Source organism: Nelumbo lutea, chromosome 6, assembly GCF_056320005.1.
Source record: "Nelumbo lutea isolate HS-2025 chromosome 6, American lotus-T2T, whole genome shotgun sequence".
In the NCBI taxonomy this organism is placed as follows: Eukaryota; Viridiplantae; Streptophyta; class Magnoliopsida; order Proteales; family Nelumbonaceae; genus Nelumbo; species Nelumbo lutea.
Genome location: NC_142689.1, coordinates 73,219,086 through 73,240,267, shown reverse-complemented (window position 1 = coordinate 73,240,267; position 21,182 = coordinate 73,219,086). Strand labels below are relative to the sequence as shown.

General features: G+C 36.7%; 1 protein-coding gene across 11 annotated transcripts; it reads right to left on the bottom strand.

Annotated features, from left to right (window-relative positions):
* Positions 1–91: 91 nt before the first annotated feature.
* On the bottom strand, positions 92–9,010 carry LOC148849655 (F-box protein At4g18380-like). 11 transcript variants are annotated; one of them, XR_016100764.1, is made up of 4 exons: positions 8,559–8,847; positions 6,621–7,867; positions 4,682–4,831; positions 92–458 (listed from the first exon to the last, which is right to left on the bottom strand). XR_016100764.1 is itself a non-coding variant. In XM_088949809.1 (2 exons), exons 1-2 carry the CDS (start codon positions 8,614–8,616, stop codon positions 6,801–6,803), a joined length of 1,125 nt encoding a protein of 374 aa, XP_088805935.1. In that variant the 5' UTR covers positions 8,617–9,010; the 3' UTR covers positions 6,442–6,800. The 11 variants fall into 11 exon arrangements, 3 of the variants coding, with proteins under 3 accessions (XP_088805935.1, XP_088805938.1, XP_088805936.1); XR_016100766.1 differs by lacking the exon at positions 4,682–4,831 and having other exon boundaries at positions 6,291–7,979; positions 8,559–8,850; XR_016100767.1 differs by lacking the exon at positions 4,682–4,831 and having other exon boundaries at positions 6,621–7,979; positions 8,550–8,849.
* Between the last annotated feature and the right edge of the window lie 12,172 nt (positions 9,011–21,182).

Here is a 21,182-nt window from a genome sequence, read left to right as displayed (position 1 = left end):
CACATGTACCAACTTTGTAAATATTTATCAGGATGGGATTAAGGAGTTACTTTCAAGTGTAAGACATGGAACTATGAAAAAGACAAACAAATTAAAATTAAAACTTGATAGAAGTTAAAATTAAAATTAACCAATTGAAACTTGATAGAAGTTAAAGTTAAAATTAAAATTAGATTGCTTCATCCATTCATCGAAATTAAAATTAAATATAAGATAACTTGTTTTTTCTCCATACATCCAAATTAAAATTAAAATTAAAATTAGATTTCTTTTATCTTGTGGGCCTCTCTCTTTTCCTCTTGACAGCCTTTGGCACCTTGGCTTGGAGTTGGTCCAACTTCTGCAAGAGCTTGCTTGAGTACCATTAAAGTCTGATATATAGTAAATACCTCGTATCTTCTCTGCTTGTTATGCATTTTATATCGTCCTCCACATTCTTCACACGTTCTTGTGCATGCCTGGGAATTGTCCAAAAATGATAGAATATGATTAATTATCTATCTTATGTTTGGTTCCTTGATGGAAATTAGAACTTAGATTGCACAATGAATCAGAAAAAACACAAGCTAAACTTATGTAAGCTTATCCCTATCAACATGGACAGTTGTAGAATATATGATATTGACAATTAGAGTATTTTTTTGGTAGCATTAATACTAATAAAATATAATGCATTTGCTCTATGGCTTCTTTGGTTCATTGCTTGAAAAAAAAATGTATCTTACACAAATGAAAATACAGTTTACATGAAAAGAGACTATATAGCATGTGTAGGTGATGGTTTATTTTTTATCATATTAAGAAATGGTTATTGTCCACTTACGTTAGTCTTGAATGCCTACTTCCTAACTTCTCATTACATTCCATTTGGAAATAATGAGCTTTATTTGCCAATTTAATAAAACTTTACCAAGTTGGAACTATGGGACTAATTACAAGTGTGAGGACATGTGATAGTCATAACAAATGTTTAATTTTGTCTCATAATAAATCAAAGATATATTAGACATAAATATTCTAGTTACACTTTGATTGCTCTCACACAGTGGTCATATATAAATTTAGTATTATTTTGGTAAAAAGTCTACTAATATGGATTCGAGATGTTGGTTAAATTCATTGGGAAGGACATGACCATCATCACTTGGATTAGTGTGTTTCATGGAAATTAATTCAATGACAATGACATAATATACTCACTTCACCTTAATGGCCATTCGGCAATACGGGGTGACATTGACTAACTTGGTAAAAATTTATTAGGATGGAATTAACATGACAATTTTAAATCTAAAGACATGCAAAAACCATTATAAATAAGTAATGGTATTTGATAATGAAAGAAATATATACTAGGTATCGTGGTGTTATATTTAGTTATCCTTCCATAATCTATACCACTAATAAAAGAGCGAATAACCCCATTTTCTAGACTTTTCATTAGACATTTTTACCCCTTAAAGGGCATATATGTCATTTACTCTCACTCCAAAAACCGTCCACTTATAACAGTTAAGAAACTGCTCACTTATAACTGTTCAAAAACTGTCCACTTATAACAGTTAAGAAACTGTCCACTTATAACTGTTCAAAAACTATCCATGAATTGTAAATAGTTTTGTCTTGGAGATACTGTCACGTGCAAATGCATATACATGTTTACTAGTGGCATTATATGCCTTAATTGCTAACCTGGTAAATTTTATCAAGACAGATTTAGAGTATTGGCTAAATTCATTGGAGAGAACATGGTCATCCTCATTTTAATATTATGTTTTATTGCAATCAAATCAAGAACAATAGCATAATAACATTAGTTATTATGTGCACCATCTCCTCAATGGCCATTTAGTAAATATGGGCTATATGTGTCAACTTGGTAAAATTTTTCCAAGATGAGATAAAGGGGTTAGTTTTAAATTTGAAAACATGCAAAAACTATCACAAATGTGTAATATTGTTTCATCACTATTAATATAAAGGCAATGATATAATAGTATTGGTTATTGTGTATACACCATGTTCTTAACAACCATTTGGCACATATGGGACCATCTGTGCCAACATAATAAACATTTACGAGGATGAGATTGCATTTTCTTCAAATAAGTCATGTTTTATAATAAAGGCATTTTAATCTTTATCTTTTCAAGAGGAAATGAGAAACTAAAATCGAAGTAATGTTGGCCTGACACCAAATCAGCCAAGACAATAATTCCTACGTGGTGTGAGAATTTCTCCTATCTTTTCAAATAGTGGATTTATGTGTTTTTCGACTATGTTATGGTTAGGTTGGAATTTGAGGCTGACACAGGAAGGATGAACATTGACACCATTATGTTGTTGTTAAGGAGATCATCACCATGAAACATAAAGGCCAAATGAAAGTGTAATTTTTATGGCAATCAATGCAATTAATAACCCAAACCTATCTTGATAAATTTGTACAATGTTAGCAGTCATGGAAAATAATGGTAAAATGTAAAGGCTGAGCCTATAATAACTAGAACTAACATATAATTATTTACGAAATCATCACCATGAAACATGAAGAGAAATAGAGGGTGTGTCCTTACCAATCAATTTTATCAATAATTCACATCCATCTTGGTAAATATTTACTAAGATAAGTAAACCCATTATTCATTTTTATGTTATGCCACAAAGTATCAAACAATATCATACATTAAGTGTCAATTTTACTTTACTCACCTTCCAAAATTTAACTTTAATGACTTAACCGCCAACCTAGTAAACATTTACCAATATGGCATAAGGAAAGGAATTTAAGAATAAAGACATGTAACAATTATCATTCATGTTGTAAATTGTCACAAATAATAAAAAAAATAGTATAATTAAACCATAACTGATTTTTTAAGAAGAAAACTATATTTAAGTCTCCAAATAAGAAATTTTGAAGAGCACATTATAAATGACAAAAATTAAATAGGAGCAAAAATGTTACAACATAGAAATATATAGTTGTCAGGGGTAGGTCATACATACCATACATCAACTAAAGAATGAGTATATCTTTGCTTAGCTTTGCTAGAGGAATTTTGTCTTGTGAGTATACAATAACCATTACTATATATGATTAAAAAATAAATCTTTATGTTACAAAAAGAAATTAAAATGAGAATGAAAATTACTAATACTAATGGACTTGGCCAATATACCATACCCATTATTGTAAATATTTACATGATTGGCAATTTGTACATTCAAACCTTCAAGACCAATGTAAGGAAGTGATTAATATGTAATTGATACTATTATGTGTAATCTTGGTATTTGACTTCAATTAAAGTTGATAATTGCCTCTACAGGCCTTTTTCTTTTTTTTAAAAAGCATATTTGTATCTCCCAATGGGATTGTAGTTTAATTATGTTTTGTAACCTCTTTGTACAACCTCTAGTTGTATTTTATCTTGTTATTGTATATAATTGATACTTATTCTCAAAAAATAATAGGGGTGTTGTGCAATTTTTTCAATCACATTATTTGACTTATGCAATTGACAACTTGATTCATCACCAGATGAATGTATATGCATGGGAAGACTTCCATGTCTTGTATAAATCAATCCCTTAATCCCATCTTGGTAAAATTTTACCAATTTAGTAGTTAAAGCATTCAAGGCCAATATGGGAAGGAGATCACTAATAGATTTTTTTTTTATTTTTTCTAATTCATTATGGAACAGTATTAAACATCTATGATGGTGATCAAAATGCAGTTAGGTAAATGTTCATAAAGATAGCATTTAGGGTATGAAGAACCATATGTAAAGGTAAGTAATGTGCAAATGACTTTCATATATTCATTCATACCCTTACTAACATAAAATTCAAGATAGTTCTTGAGCTCAAGTTGTAGGAATACAAAGGAAGGGAAAGAATATAGTGATTGGAGAAAAAAGGGAGAGACAGATTCAAATGAGCATTATTTTTGTAATAAGAACATTTTAGTCTTTGTAAGTTTTATGCAAAGTGACATGGAAGTCATGTTGTCATGACACCTAATCAGTCAAGACAATAATCTATAACATGGCATGGGGATCTGTCCAAACTTTCCAAAAGTTATATTTACAAGTCTTTTTAAGACACACTATAGCTAGGTTAGAATTCTGAATTAGGACCATCTTATCTCGCTGTTGAAAGAATCATCACTTTGCAACATCAAGGAAATTGAGGGTGACATGTCCTTGCCAATCAATTTACCTAACAACTTAAATCTATCTCAATAAATATTTATTAAGATGCAACTATTATTAAATGTTAAAGCATATAAGCCTAATACAAGGAGTGTAAACATACAATAGATGCAACTATTACGCCATGCACATCTTTATGGTGTGACCATAACAAAATACGATCTCCCTTCCCCCTACTCCCCACCCTAAAGGAAAAAATGAAAACAAAATAATAAAAAGAAAAAAAAATTCCATTTTCTTCAACAGTCATTTTTATTAGTTGAGCTAGGACAGACAACACAACTCAATAACAAAACAAGGCAAGGAGACGAGCAGGTGCAAAGCAATCCAACTATATCCACTCATAGCAACCTATCTACCTGGTAAGGGGTTCATCCAAGGTTCAACATCTTATATCAAGCACTCATTATACAATTAAGCTAGTCATGCCATTGATCAATGAAGTAAGGTAACAATCTTACCACTTGGTTATAAAATTAAGCCAGTGATGTCTCTAATCAATGAAGGCAACATCCTTAGCAGTTGGTTATACAATTAGGCTGGTGATGCCTTTGATCAATGAAGGTAACAACCATGGCCAGTTAGCTCATCATCATCAGAGCCTTGCACAACTATATTATATGGGGTTGAGTAAGAAATTAAGATCTTGATTTTGAGGCTACAAGAGATCATTCAGTAATGACGATTATTTGGAAATATAAAGCTTTTCTACATATCAAATTTTCATCTACAATTTCTACTAAATTCCAAATATCAAAATTGAATGAACCTATAGTTCTATATCAGGTTAAATAACCATAAACTAAAACCCCAACTTCCATACAAGCTAAAATAAGCCCATTAGTTGAAACTCCAAGTCAAATACCAAGCCTTAGAAATAGGTTTTTGAACATAAAAAACAGGACAATCATCTTAATAAAGCTATATACTGACAGAGTACCATAAAATTAGAACTACGTTAGCAAGAACTAATCTAGTATCTAGATGATCTTAGCTGAAAAAGAAAATGACTAACTTTTAATAACTAGTAGACTTTGCAAAGCATAATAAGGTATTCTGGAAAATAAAAAATGATAACGATAATTTACATAAAACTTTGATGGTTTATTAGAGATTGGATTGAGGAGAACAATAATGAGATCAGATACAAAGTGAACCGCTTTATTATGAAACAAGAACACTACCCGTTAGTCACACTGACATTCAATTGACAAGTTGTAATGCTTTAGGGCTGGCTTTAAAAATGAAAATGTTTAGAGAATGACCTTAGAGTTATAGGAGAGAGAGAGAGAGAGAAGAGAATAAATTTTTGGAACAAAGTTGCAGATTTTAATAATAGAGAACATGCTTAGAGTGCAGCCCTAGAGTTTTACGAGAGGGAGAACGAGAGAGAGAGAGAGAGAGAGAGAGAGAGGGAAGAAGAAGAAGAAGAAGAAGAAGAAAAAGAATAAATTTCTGGAACAAAGTTCCAAGAAAAGAGTTGAGGGTGGGAGAGATAACGAAAGAGAGGAAGAGGAGAGTGGAAGAGATCAATGGACCCTTGTTTCCTTAAGCAGGGTCATTTTAGTCATTACATGTCAAGGGTAATTTCGAAATTAAAAGAAAAATAAGGAAGAATGTGACATGGGAATCTGTCCCAAGTTTTAAAAAATTGTATTTATGTCTTTTTAGATTCTGTATTAGCTGGGCTGAAATTCTGAATTCTGAATTAGGCCTGTCCGTACTTTTCCCTACCCAAATACCCATGGGAGGTATTTTAAATTATCAGTACATATACATTTGATTTGAACTACAAACCTGTTCACCATTCATTCATTTCAGTGTCCATTTGAGAGGGATTTCATGCAGTCGCTTTTCGAGTCTCACATAAATAGCCTATGCTTTATTTGGTGAAAAATCTGGAAAACCCAAATATTTCAACCAAAAAAGGAAAAGTTTTGCGGTGAAAGTTATTTCAGAGCCTATTTGGGAAGGCTTCAGCTTCGGTTGTGATGTATTGACAGCCACCCGAAGCTACTAAAAACTAACTTCACCAGCAAGTCAATTTCTTATTCCCCGTGCACAAATCACCTTGAAAGTTGTGTTTGCGGTTTGCCCACTCTGAATCTGCAACCTTTGTTTGCACTGCACTTGCATTCAATCTATCACAGATGTCATTAAATGTGTAGTGCCAATTTGTCCTAGTGTCCAAGTCAGGGCCCTCGGGCGAGGTCTCTTCAAATTGTTAAAAAGTCATTTCAAATTTTCAACTTCATATGCCAAATTGCCAATTAATTGCTAAGCCGCCAATACCTATTTGCTTTTACACATAAGATAGTAAACACCTCTCAATCAGTTTTCACTGATCATATACAAAAACCAGAGAAGCAACAGACGGGAACCACAAAAATAAACGATTACCCGATCCAAACAGAAACCACATCTCCCTGGAAACGCAGCAACTGAATTCGCAGCCTTCACTCTGATCTTACAGTTGGCCAAAAGAGTTGTCTGAAGTTTTTGATTAATTTCACGTAAATTAACTGAATTGCTAACTTGAATAGACAAAGCAGCCTGTTAACCATGTAACTGTAGTTAAGTCTAGAAGCCATTCATCTCCAAGAGGTAAGTTCTCCGCTTCACCAATGCCTTCACTGCTGCCTTGAATGGCCCGTCAAACGCCCCATGAACAAATGCCTCTACCCCCATTTTATTACTCCTACTGCCTTCTCCTGATGTTCTGATAACCACCAATGTTGCCCCTTGCATGCCCAATCCCTCTGGAAGATCCAAATACGGAGCATACCTCAATTTCATGTTTGAGGCTGGCACTTGAGTCCGTCTCGAAGAGGCTGATGCAGCCAAGGGTTTCTCCCTAAATTCCTTTAGCTGTTCGATACCCATGCTCAAGGTTCCCTGACCTGCTGCATCTGTAAAAACCACAGTTCTCAGGGTTGGATGATCCTTGATAATTGGTTCCAATAAATAGTGCCTTGTAGAAGCAGCAATTAATGAGCTAATAGTCCACACAACTCGCAGTTTCAAACCCCCATTCGTGTAAAATGATTCCGGTATACTCCCATTGTCCTCAAGTGATCCCTGATCAGTTACTGGTTTCCTTTCAATCTGAGTGCCTCCCAAAATAACACAATTTTGGAGTGTGCTTCCAAACTCTGCTTTCCATTTTAGAAGAACCCCATCTTCAGTTTCAACATCAGCAGTTGGTAATTCAATACATAGATTGTGAATGTGATGGAAATTCCTGAGGACTTGATCAAGAGTACACTGAGAGACTTGGGGGAGAAGGGTTTTGTTTGTGTTGCTGTTGTTTCTTAAATGATGGAACGGTTTGAGAAGGTTCAAGAACATGTATTTGAGGAGATTGGAGAAGAAATTACGGGGTTTGTGGGAAGAAGAATATGAACTTTCGTCACTTTCGCCATTGATTGTTACAACTTCGTCAATCTTGATGTAGACATCATGGACATAGGGCACGAGGGAGTTGAAACGCTTGCAGACAGCAGTGCAGCGCCCAAGAGACCGAATGGCAGCAAGCTTGTTGAGGATTATAAGAACTACTGAATCAGGAATTTTGTCAAACTCGCCTTGATCCACATCATTACTAAGATCAGCATAATAAATTCGATTTGACTGCATTTCTGTCCGCCCTGTCTTTCAAAATTCCAGTTATGAAAGAAAGGATATTCTACAGCATACCCAAGAAACCACCTCTGGTTGTCTTATGTCTTTGATAACTAAACCAGCCTTCTGAATCAAAATCTGGTGTTTAAGTAATAAAACAGTAACTGTTCAAGGCTTCTGGACTAAGGAAGAGAGATGCAGTATTGGACGAGATCTGAACATGAACATGAGAACATAACCTTATGCTGAACTTTTGAAGCTCAGTCGGGGAACTACGATGCTTCTGAGACCAAAACTTTTGACTATGTACGCATGTTCAACCAAAAAAAGACAAATAAATATGCTCCCAAACAAGAACATCAGAAATTTTCAGCTATGCTTTTAGGATTTATGATAAACGAATTCCGTGGATTTTTCCCAATCTTGGAAACCGACGAAAAAAACCTTCTTACTAAAAAAACATACAAAACCTCAAGATCTATAAAATTCCGTGCCCATCATTAAAAAAAATAGCAAAACCCTAAGTTCCTAAATTTTTCGTGATCTTGGGGCGACCTAAAAGCAAGCAACTCATCTCACAAACAAATCTTCGCAAAACCCAATCCTTTATTGAGGGTAAAAATAACAAAAAGATTCCAACTATAAAACTACGCCAAACTTCACATCAACTAAGACAAACACTATGGAGTCCATTGATAAACAACTGACCTTACCCACCTCGCCGATGATCCACATTTATTTGCCGAAAAATCTGATCATTTTGCCGGAAGATCATGCTCCATACATCTGAAATCCAGATTTAGATCGATAACCAGTAGGATCTCAAGTAATCCAACGAAATCCCTCAAAATCTTTCCGGAAAAATTAAAAATACTTGAAATTAGCCCCGATTGCTCAAACCCCAGAAAGAGAAGTATTGAAATGGATGGGGGATTTAGGATTTTAAAGATATATTGGGGTTTTAAAAAGCAAGGCAAGAGCCAGAAGGATCGATTTCTCGGCGATCGGAAGTAGGAAAGGCGCGACGCATGCATATATACTTGCTCTGAATAGATGGGGGCGTTGTTCCGTTCTCTCGCGCCCATCCAGTGACAGGTTTCTAACGACGACGTTAAGTTAACGTCTGCGAAGGGAGGTTCAATAAACACTGACAGTCACCGACGAGATTAATGCCGTTAAGTGGATAACAGTGGTAAGATATAGAGGGAAGTCTACAAGGTGGTTACTAGTTATAGTAAATTTTTTAAATTTTTTAAATTACCCTTATGTTTTAATTAATGAAGTCTACTGTTTGATTATTATTGAAGGAAATTTTCTGTCAAAACCAGTACATACATAATACCATGTGATTTTTAATTTATGATCATTTTGCCGGAAGATCATGCTCCATACATCTGAAATCTAGATTTAGATCGATAAACAGTAGGATCTCAAGTAATCCAACGAAATCCCTCAAAATCTTTCCAGAAAAATTAAAAATACTTGAAATTAGCCCCGATTGCTCAAACCCCAGAAAGAGAAGTATTGAAATGGATGGGGGATTTAGGATTTTAAAGATATATTGGGGTTTTAAAAAGCAAGGCAAGAGCCAGAAGGATCGATTTCTCGGCGATCGGAAGTAGGAAAGGCGCGACGCATGCATATATACTTGCTCTGAATAGATGGGGGCGTTGTTCCGTTCTCTCGCGCCCATCCAGTGACAGGTTTCTAACGACGACGTTACGTTAACGTCTGCGAAGGGAGGTTCAATAAACACTGACAGTCACCGACGAGATTAATGCCGTTAAGTGGATAACAGTGGTCAGATATAGAGGGAAGTCTACAAGGTGGTTACTAGTTATAGTAAATTTTTTAAATTTTTTAAATTACCCTTATGTTTTAATTAATGAAGTCTACTATTTGATTATTATTGAAGGAAATTTTCCGTCAAAACCAGTACATACATAATACCATGTGATTTTTAATTTCTGATCATTTTGCCGGAAGATCATGCTCCATACATCTGAAATCCAGATTTAGATCGATAACCAGTAGGATCTCAAGTAATCCAACGAAATCCCTCAAAATCTTTCCGGAAAAATTAAAAATACTTGAAATTAGCCCCGATTGCTCAAACCCCAGAAAGAGAAGTATTGAAATGGATGGGGGATTTAGGATTTTAAAGATATATTGGGGTTTTAAAAAGCAAGGCAAGAGCCAGAAGGATCGATTTCTCGGCGATCGGAAGTAGGAAAGGCGCGACGCATGCATATATACTTGCTCTGAATAGATGGGGCGTTGTTTCGTTCTCTCGCGCCCATCCAGTGACAGGTTTCTAACGACGACGTTACGTTAACGTCTGCGAAGGGAGGTTCAATAAACACTGACAGTCACCGACGAGATTAATGCCGTTAAGTGGATAACAGTGGTCAGATATAGAGGGAAGTCTACAAGGTGGTTACTAGTTATAGTAAATTTTTTAAATTTTTTAAATTACCCTTATGTTTTAATTAATGAAGTCTACTATTTGATTATTATTGAAGGAAATTTTCCGTCAAAACCAGTACATACATAATACCATGTGATTTTTAATTTCTGATCATTTTGCCGGAAGATCATGCTCCATACATCTGAAATCCAGATTTAGATCGATAACCAGTAGGATCTCAAGTAATCCAACGAAATCCCTCAAAATCTTTCCGGAAAAATTAAAAATACTTGAAATTAGCCCCGATTGCTCAAACCCCAGAAAGAGAAGTATTGAAATGGATGGGGGATTTAGGATTTTAAAGATATATTGGGGTTTTAAAAAGCAAGGCAAGAGCCAGAAGGATCGATTTCTCGGCGATCGGAAGTAGGAAAGGCGCGACGCATGCATATATACTTGCTCTGAATAGATGGGGCGTTGTTTCGTTCTCTCGCGCCCATCCAGTGACAGGTTTCTAACGACGACGTTAAGTTAACGTCTGCGAAGGGAGGTTCAATAAACACTGACAGTCAACGACGAGATTAATGCCGTTAAGTGGATAACAGTGGTTAGATATAGAGGGAAGTCTACAAGGTGGTTACTAGTTATAGTAAATTTTTTAAATTTTTTAAATTACCCTTATGTTTTAATTAATGAAGTCTACTGTTTGATTATTATTGAAGGAAATTTTCCATCAAAACCAGTACATACATAATACCATGTGATTTTTAATTTTTTTTAAACCTAATATTACCCTCGTCCCCTTCCTCTCATTCGCAAACCCTTTCTTCTACAAGTGGTTAATAGTTATAGTAAATTTCTGACTCTACCCTAATGATCTAGTTCACTGGGTAAACATACCTCTATTGTTTGACTATTATTTAATGCTATGCTGGTTGTTTTGGAAATTTGACTAGCTCTACTTTTATGTTAGCATCCCTTGATATTCCGTTAAAACCCGTACATATTGTAAGACAGTGTATGCCCTTAGTTCTAATCAAATTAATGTACATTAAACATTTATTATAAATAAATAAAATTACATAATTGATTCATATTATATTTGGTATGTTTGTGTAATTACATTTAAATTGGACATTTATGAGAATCGTATTAGTTTAAAATGTTTTTAGCCGTTGGATAGAGCTAAGGAGTTTTATCCTACCAATGTTGACATTAATGTGCTGCCAAGTTGGTTGGGGTATCTTGTCTTAATAGCTAGGGTTAGACCCAAAGCACATGTAGTGTGTATTTGCTTGAAACACTGAACCTAGACCAATTTCCAGTTATACCTGAACCTTGGAGATGGTGGGCAAAACTGAAAAGTTACACATAATCCCTACACTCAATTATGGTATTGCACTATGTGTTAGATTAAGTTGTCTTTGATATGACAATTAGTGAGATTCTTCGGAGGTCAAAACTTGGGTATGTTGGGGCAATTTGAGAATTCACTTGAGTGGGTGATCATAGAGACAGAATCAGCTTTTTTGTCGAACAAAGTGAACGATCGGGGACTGTACTCTCTTTGGTATAAACCAAAGCTGACAACAGTCGATTTTAACCGTGTTTGAGATTTGTTTTTGTAATATAATATAATATATATATATATATATATATATATATATATATATATATATTATGTTTTATGAAAATGTTTGCAAAATGTTTTAATTCCCATGATCCATCTAAGCAAAGAGTGCGACAATGTACATTACAATCGAGGGATAAGTCATTTATTGTCAGGCAGTGTTTGATCATTATGGGTTGAGAGGTTAAGTGTAAGACCATTTAGGGCTTTTATACCTAATGGGCTAATCTCACTAAAGACCATAGTCATTGGGCCTTCATAAGATGGTTGGACTCAAGGACTATCTAATGTAATTGTTGGGCCCATTAAGAACCCATACTAGGGGAGTCAAGGGTTCATTGTGTTTAACATTTAATTCAGCCAGGCCTTATAACAGAGGCTAGGCTGAACCCATATGGCTTTTGTGAAGTCAACGTTAGGGTCCCATGCCATACAAAGAAAATCAAGTTATCCAGCAATTAAAAGGGGAAGTGAGCCTGCTAGCTTAATGGGCCTAAGGCCCATAATTAACTAGATAAAGATTTGGATTAGGAGAAGTTGATCTTTAAGGCTTATAAATAGAGGAGGTGAATTGCTTCTGTTTACACCTTTTTTGGTCTTAGTTCTCTCCCTCTATTCTTACCGTCCAAACCCTAATTCGATCTCCAGTTTTTGGATTGATAGAGATCAGTTCCTACCTCCAATTTTGCAAGAAAATCATATCAAATTTCTTGTTCATACCCCCTTGCTCGATCCAAGTTGTTGGATTGCAGTTTTTACTGAAGGACTACATTGTTGAACCTGCTTCGTCTCATGCTGTGTCATCTTCAGTTGGAGCCGGTTTTGGTACTCTCTTTGGGCGTGAACACCTACTTTGAGAGATACACGTGTGGATTCTGTATCAGGTATTGCTCTTACTTTCTTTTGGTTTCAGATCTGGTCCGGTTTATTTCAAGAACGATCCTTGAAAAATGCAGTTCTTTTAAAACAGATAATACAATTCCCGAAAGGGAGAGAAGAAATTTTTAAATTTTGCCCAACCACCCTGCATGGTTCGGCCATCCATATGATAGATCTCCCTTCCCTTCAGTGGTATCAAAGCCAGGTTCAAGTCTTGAACCAAATTTAAATCAGATATGAAGCAGACCAAATTGGCAGAATTGTTCTACCCAATTTGCGCAATTTAGCAGTTTTTTGAGAATCCGGTTCTCAAATTTGGGCGTCTTGATCTGAAATTAAATCTTTATTATTCTGAAATAATTTTAGAATGGTTTTATAATTACTTCTTGGATTCTTGGGCTATTTGTGTGATGGAGATTGAATTCTTTAATGGCGCTAAGAATTGCGTCCCAACATTATTTTTCTATTCTTTTTGGTTCGTAAATATATATATTAGACAATATGTATAGGATTTGATCTGATGTAATTAATAGAAAATTAGGTTTTTCTATTTTTTACATTGGAAGACATGTTGGAGAGTGCGGAGGAGAAAAATAGATTTTTGCAATTATGAAATCTGCAATCTACGACTAACCCTTTTCTTGCAGGTTTGTAGTTCTTCCGGACCATCACACTTGGTGTTCACGATATGACGGGTCAACACTTACTAGACAGAAAGGTTTAACCTAAAATGTCAATGAACCTTGTCTAACAAAGGCCAAAGGGAAAGCTCATTAGATGAGTGAATAAGATCATTCACAAAAAGTGGTGGGGTTTTACAACTAAAACAGTTGGCTCCATGTACTTATGTGATTTCTCACATTTCCAGAGATATAATCGCGTCTCTGTCACTGAAATATGAGGAAATTTTAAGAGATTAACAAATGAAAATGGAACATAGATAAAAAAACCTTTTTATGTAGCTAACATGAATCAATTTTAGTTCATGGACTAATTTGTGTTGCCTTTTATTAGAAATGGCAAATGGACAATTTGCCAAGTTATTGGATGACAATAAGCTTAAGGGACTTAATTATGCTGACTGGTTTCGTAACCTTATGCTGGTTCTGACGTTTGAGAAATTGGACAAAGTTGCAAAAAATCCTACACCAGAACGTTTGGGTGACAGGGCTTCTAAGGCCCATAAAAAGAGTATCAGGAATGGGAGAAGAAGAACTCTCTTGCTCGGTGTTACATCATAGCACCCTTAGACAATCAGATATAGAGACAATTCGATAATATCGAAGTGTCCAAGGATATCATGGATAGTCTATGGACAATGTACGAGGAGCAAAATCATTCTACTCGATAGTAGGTCCTCAAACTTTTGATGACCACACAGATGACTGAGAGCCAACAGGTCCATGACCATTGTTTGAAAATGATGGGCTACATTAACGAAATGGAGGCTCTTGGTTTTGGGCTAGATGGCAACACCAAAACTGATGCAATCTTAAACTCTCTGCTTCCCTCCTTCAATCAGTTTATCATGAACTACAACATGAATAAGCTAAAAGTTAGCCTTCAGGAACTCAACAATATGTTGTAGAGGGCCGAAGAACTGAAAAATACGAATAAGTCGATAGCCATGCTTGTTAAAAGTGGCAAATCGGGTAAGAAAAAGATGAAGCCTAAGAAGAAACCTCATAAGAAACCTAGAAAGCCCAAAAAGCAAAAGAAAGACAAGGCATTGGATGTATGTCACTTCTACAAGCAAACCGAACATTGGAAGAGGAACCATCCTCGGTATCTAGAAACCAAGAAGAAAGAAGGTAATTTCAAATCTCTTGTCATAAAGACCAATATGTTGGTCACTTTTGTATCCTGATGTATTGAATTCGAGGCTTCTACTCATGCATGTAACACATTGCAAGGGTTCAAAATAAGTAGATTGAATGACAATGAAGTAACGTTTTACTTGGGGATTTCTGCAACAGTTGCAACTACAGTCGACGTCTTTATGTATCTACTTTGAGAAGAAATTTGATTTCTATTTCAAAATTGTGCAAAGATGGTTATTCTATATTGTTTAGTAATACAATTACTATTAAACTAAATAACAAATTCATCATTCATCCTTCTTTGGAAACAAATATAACCGAAACTATATTGGAAATTATCCCCAAGAAAATATCACATGATATGGTTAATACCATGTGCCTGTGGCATTACCGACTTGGCCACATTAACATAGATCGCATCATGAGATTGGTAAATGATGGTCCTTTGGATTTTCTAACTGTAGAAGATCTTCCAACTTGTGAACCTTGCCTTCAAGGTGAGATAATGAAACAACCATTTGCAAGAAAGAATAAAAGATCTATGTGCACACTTGACATGATACATATTGATGTATGTGGTCCCATTACGTGTACCTAATGAGACACAAGTTTAAATCCTTTGAAAAGTTTAAAGAATTCAGACAAGAGGTCAAGAAACAATTGAGGAAATGGATTATGGTCCTTCGATCAGATCAATGAGGTGAATATCTCTCCAACAAATTCATGGACTACTTAAAGGACAATGGAATTGTATCACAACTACCTCCTACTACTACACCATAATTAAATGGTGTGTTGGAGAGGTGAAACCGGACTCTATTAGATATGGTCCATTCACTTCTCTCTTTGAGCTTTAGACTAGTAATAAACCAAGTGTAAGACACTTGAAGATTTTGGGTTGTCCGGCACATGTTAAAAGAACAAGTGTTGACAAATTGGAACCCAAGACCAGTCATTATCTATTTGTAGGCTACCCAAAAAGCTCTATAGGTTACCCATTCTATAACCCAAGAGAACAAAAAATGTTTTTTACTCGAAATGCCTACTTCTGGGAAGAAGATTACATCCTAGACAATCATCGTTAGAAGATTGTTCTTGATGAGGAGAGCTCAGGAGTAGTGGGAGATGTCCCACAAGTTCCAGATAACACCCAACTTAGAAGATCTACCCAGGCTTCTAGGCCTCCCATTCATTACGACTATGATCAAGAAAATTACTTGATAGAAGCCACGATCAGTGAGGAAGATTCCCTGACTTATACGAAAGCTATATTGAACATAGATTCCTTGAAGTGAGTAGATGCCATAAAAGTCGAGATGGACTAAATGGAAACCAACAAGGTCTGGACTCTCGTAGACCCACCCCCTAGGGTGAAAGCAATTGGTTGCAAATGGGTCTACAAGATGAAGAAGAGCCCTGATGGGAAGATTGAGACCTATAAAGCTCGACTTGTAGCAAAAGGGTACGCTAAAAAAGAGGGAATCGATTATGAGGAAACCTTTTCACCAGTGTCCATGCTTAAATCCATACAGATCCTGCTAGCTATAGCAGCACACTATGACAATGAGAATTGGCAAATGGATGTTAAAACTACGTTCCTGAATGGAGATTTTACTGAATATATATCTATATATAGTAACCGCAAGCTTTCATTGTTGCGGGTCAGGAACACATGGTGTGTAAACTTAACCAATCCATTTATGGACTTAAACAAGCTTCTAGAAGTTGGAACATCCGATTTGACTCTATCGTTAAACAGTTTGACTTTGAGCAGAATCCAAATGAGCCCTGTGTTCATAAGAAAGCAGTGGGAGATAAGGTTATGTTCTTGGTTTTGTATGTAGATGACACTCTACTCATTAGGAATAATATATGAATGTTGACTATGGTGAAAGTATGGCTTTCGCAATAATTCTCCATGAGAGATCTTGGAAAGGCCTCCTACATCTTAGGACTGTAACACTATAGAGATGGATCGAAAATGATAATAGGATTATCCCAATCTAATTACATTGACAAGATTGTCAAAAGATACAGCATAGAGAACTCCAAGAAAGGATTAGTCCCTTTTAGACATGAAGTCACTCTTTCTACGGGTATATCTCCCAAGACTCCTGAGGAGATTGAGGGCATAAAGGAAGTTCTCTATGCCTCAGCCATAGGGAGCATCATGTATGCCATGCTTTGCACTCGACCAAACATTGCTCAGGCTGTGAGTGTGTAAAGTAGATACCAATCAAACCCAGAATAGGAGCACTGGATAGCTATAAAGAACATACTCAAATACCTTCGAAGGACAAAAAAGTTTTGTCTAGTATTCGATGGTAGTTCACTATAAATCCTAAGGTATACTAATGTCGATTATAATCAAACCCAGATGATAGAAAGTCTACATCTTGTTACATAATCATAATAGGGTCCTATGTAGTTAGCTGGAAAGCAGGAAACAAGAGTCCACAACAGATTCCACAACCAAGGTCGAGTACATTGCCGCAATTGAAGCTGCCAAATAAGTAGTATGAATGAAAAAGTTCATTCAATAATTAGAAGTGGTTCAATCTAGCACATCACCCATTCCACTATTGTGTGCCAACACTGGAGCCATTGCTTAGGCTAAGGAGCCCTGGGCCCACTCGAAGTCAAAGTACAGCGAGAGGAAGTATCATGTACTGCGGGAGATTCTTGGTAGAGAGGACATCCAAGATCAGAAGGTAGCATCAACGGAGAATGTGGCAAACCCATTGACAAAGCCACTAATGCAGAAAGTGTTTAAGAAACACGTGGACAGTATGAGACTCTGACTTATACCTTATTGGACCTAAGTACAAGTGGGAGCTGTTAGACAATGTATGTCCTTAGCTCCAATAAAATTGATGTACATTAAACATTTATTGTAAATGAATAAAAGTACATAATTGATTCATGTTATACTTGGTATGTTTCTATGTAATTACCCTAAAACTGGACATTTATGAGACGCGTGTTAATTTAGAATGTTCTCAGCCGTTGGATAGACCTTGTGAGGTTTATCTTGCCAAGGTTGGCACTAATGTGCTGCCAAGTCAATTGGGGTAGCTTGTCTCAGCTACCAAGGTCAGACCCGAAGCACATGTAGTGTGTGTTTGCTTGAAACACTGAACCCAGACTAATTTCCAGTTTTTCCCTGGACCTTGGAGACTAGTGCGCAAAACTGGAAAGTTAGACCTAACCCTAAACTCGATTAGGGTACTGCACTGGGTGTTGGATTAGGCTGTCTTTGATATGCCAATTAGTGAGATCCTTCGGGGGTCAAAACTTGGGTATGTTGGGGCAGTCTGAGAATTCACTTGAGTGGGTAATCATAGAGACAGAATCAGCCTCTTTGTTAGATAAAGTGAATGATCGAGGACTACACTCTCTTTGATGGAAACCAAAATTGCTGACAGTCGATTTCAACCGTGTTTGAGATTTTTTTTTTTGCAAAAAATATATATTTTGTTTTATGAAAAGGTTTGCAAAAGGTTTTAATTCTCGGGATCCATCTGAGCAAAGAGTGCGACACTGTACCTTGCAACCGAGGGAGAGGTCATTTCTTGTCGGGTAGTGTTTGATCATTATGGGTTGAGAGGTCACGTGTAAGACCATTTAGGGCTTTTATACCTAATGGGCTAATCTCACTTAAGACCATAGTCCTTGGGCCTTCGTAAGATGGCTGGACTCAAGGACTATCTAATGTAAATGTTGGGCCCATTAAGAACCCATACAAGGGGAGTCAGGGTTTCATTGTGTTTAACAGTCAGGGCTAATCTCACTTAAGACCATAGTCCTTGGGCCTTCATAAGATGGTTGGACTCAAGGACTATCTAATGTAAATGTTGGGCCCATTAAGAGCCCGTACTGGGGGAGTCAGGGGTTTATTGTGTTTAACAGTGAATTCAGCAAAACCTTGTAATAATGGATAAGCTGAACCCATATGGCTTTTGTGAGGTCAATGTTAAGGTCTCACACCATATAAAGAGAGTCAGGTTAGCTAGCAATTAAAAGGGGAAGTGAGCCTGCTAGCTTAATGGTCTTAAGGTCCATAATTAACTGGATTAATTAAGAAGTCACATGACAAGTTAAGTAGTCATGTGACTTGGGCGAATTTGGGTATGGATATGGGCCTAGATCAGCAATAGGATAAGAGGATAACTCTTATCCACTTAAAGAGTCCAAATCCAAATAAAGATTTGGATTAGGAAGCTCCTAATTGGATTAGGAGAAGCAGATCATTAAGGCTTATAAATAGAGGGGGCAAACTGCTTCAGTTTACAACTTTTCTGCTCTTAGTTCTCTCCCTCTGTTCTTGTCACCAAACCCTAATTCGACCTCCAGTTTTTGGACTAATAGAGATCAATTCTTACCTCTGATTTTGCAAGAAAATCGTATCAGCTTTCGTGCTCATACCCCCTTGCTCGATCCAAGCTGTTGGATTGCAGTTCCTGCTGAAAGACTGCATTGTTGAACCTGCTTCATCTCAAGCTGTGCCATCTTCAATGAGAGCAGGTTTTGGTACCCTCTTTGGGCATGAATACCTACTTTGGGAGCTACACGTGTGGACTCCGTATTAGGTATTGCTCTCACTTTCTTTTGGTTTCAGGTTTGGTCCGGTTTGTTTCAAGAACAATCCTTGAAAAATGTAGTTTTTCTAAAACTGGGAATACAATTCCTAGAAGCGAGAGGAGAAATTTTTGAAATTTCGCCCAACCACCCTGCATGGTATGGCCATCCATATGATGAATCTCCCTTCCCTTCACATACATAATACCATGTGATGTTTAATTTTTTTTTTTAAAATCTAATATTACTCTCGTCCCCTTCCTCTCAATAGACAACCCCCCTCTCTCTATCTCTCTTTACTCCATCTTTCTCTTTCTTCTTGTTCTCGCTCCTCTTCTTCAAATTTGCCCTTGTTATTTCAGATTTCTCTTTTGGAAAACCTGGAATTTTCAAGAACTTGACTCCGGTCCCAAACCCACACAAGGTACTCTTAATAACTTAATAGCATCATCAGTATCTCCAATTTATATTACAGCAACCCAATTTTAGCTGCACAACATCCCTGTTTCAAGTTTGCATATTATACCATTTTGAACTTTTCTACAACATTGCTTTCTACAGTGTCGATAACAAGAGATTGACAAGAGAAACAGTTCTTGAGATTGAGATGAGAATTATGGAGAGGGAAGTGGAAGGGACTATTTTAGAGAAAAACAAATAGAGAAACCAGGAAAGAATTGTAGAGGGTTGCCTTCGTCATGTTATTCTTTTCCTCTGAACTTTTCTACAACATTGCTTTCTACAGTGTCGATAACAAGAGATTGACAAGAGAAACAGTTCTTGAGATTGAGATGAGAATTATGGAGAGGGAAGTGGAAGGGACTATTTTAGAGAAAAACAAATAGAGAAACTAGGAAAGAATTGTAGAGGGTTGCCTTCGTCATGTTATTCTTTTCCTCTCACCTCTCACCTCTCTCGTTCTCTCTTTCCTTCCTCTTCGTTCTCTCTCCCTCTCCTTTCCCTTCATTCTAAACTATCTAAACCCAACCATAGCTTCTTTCTTACAAGCCCAGCAAGCTCACACCACATTCTTACAAAGTTAGTAGTCTGGAACGGGATTTGACCTATGTTCCCCAAGCCCAAGAGTGGTTGGTAATGTACACATCTGGATATAGCTGAGGGAGTTCGGCTTCAATCCAAGCACGATGTATCGAGACAGCATTCACACATTTGGAGGACACGCCATGTGTCTCTGAATCGTGTGATGGGCTGAAGCATGCGAAAAGCCTTCATCCTGCTGCTCCTTTCCTCTCACAGATGAACATCACGCCCTCTCTCCCCATCCACTTGGTCGACTACACAACCATCACCTCCGGTAACAAAAAATCATCATCGGTGGCGAGATCAACCTCATGTATTGTATTTTTTGCATCTCTTCTTCTTCCATCACAAGTAATGAAGAGTTCACTGACTACAATTCTTAACTACACGTACTGCTCATTGACTAAAATCTCTAGCTCTCTCCAACCTCTACACTTGCAATCTACCTGTGTAGGTTAGTGTAAAATTTTCCATTTTCAGACGGAAGATAAATCGAACCAGCATTAATTTTTTCCCACCCACTGAGGTTGTAACTCAAAGAGAGAGAGTAGAAAACAAAAATATATAAATAAATAAAGCTTTTAGTGTTTACCGTTTCAATTGGATCTTTTCTGGATCATTTTTTACCTCTATTTCATGCAATCCAATCTTAGCGAACTCAGCGAGTACGACATCTGGTACGAACCTCGGACGGCAATTAAAGCCCAAGCCTTGGCCGATTTCATGGCAGAATGCACGTTCAGTACCATAACTCCTGATCTGGTCGAGCTTGAGCCCACGATGGAAGCTTCAACTAGTGCGGCACCAATCCAGGTTAGAGCAGGTCCGACCTAGGACGAGGAGCCCTAGATCCTCCACGTTGATGGCCCATCCAATCAACAAGGAAGCGGTGTGGGAATAATTCTATACGGTCCAAGTGGGGTGAAGCTGGAATACGCGCTCCGGTTCGGGTTCGCAGCATCGAAGAATGAAGCAGAGTATGAAGC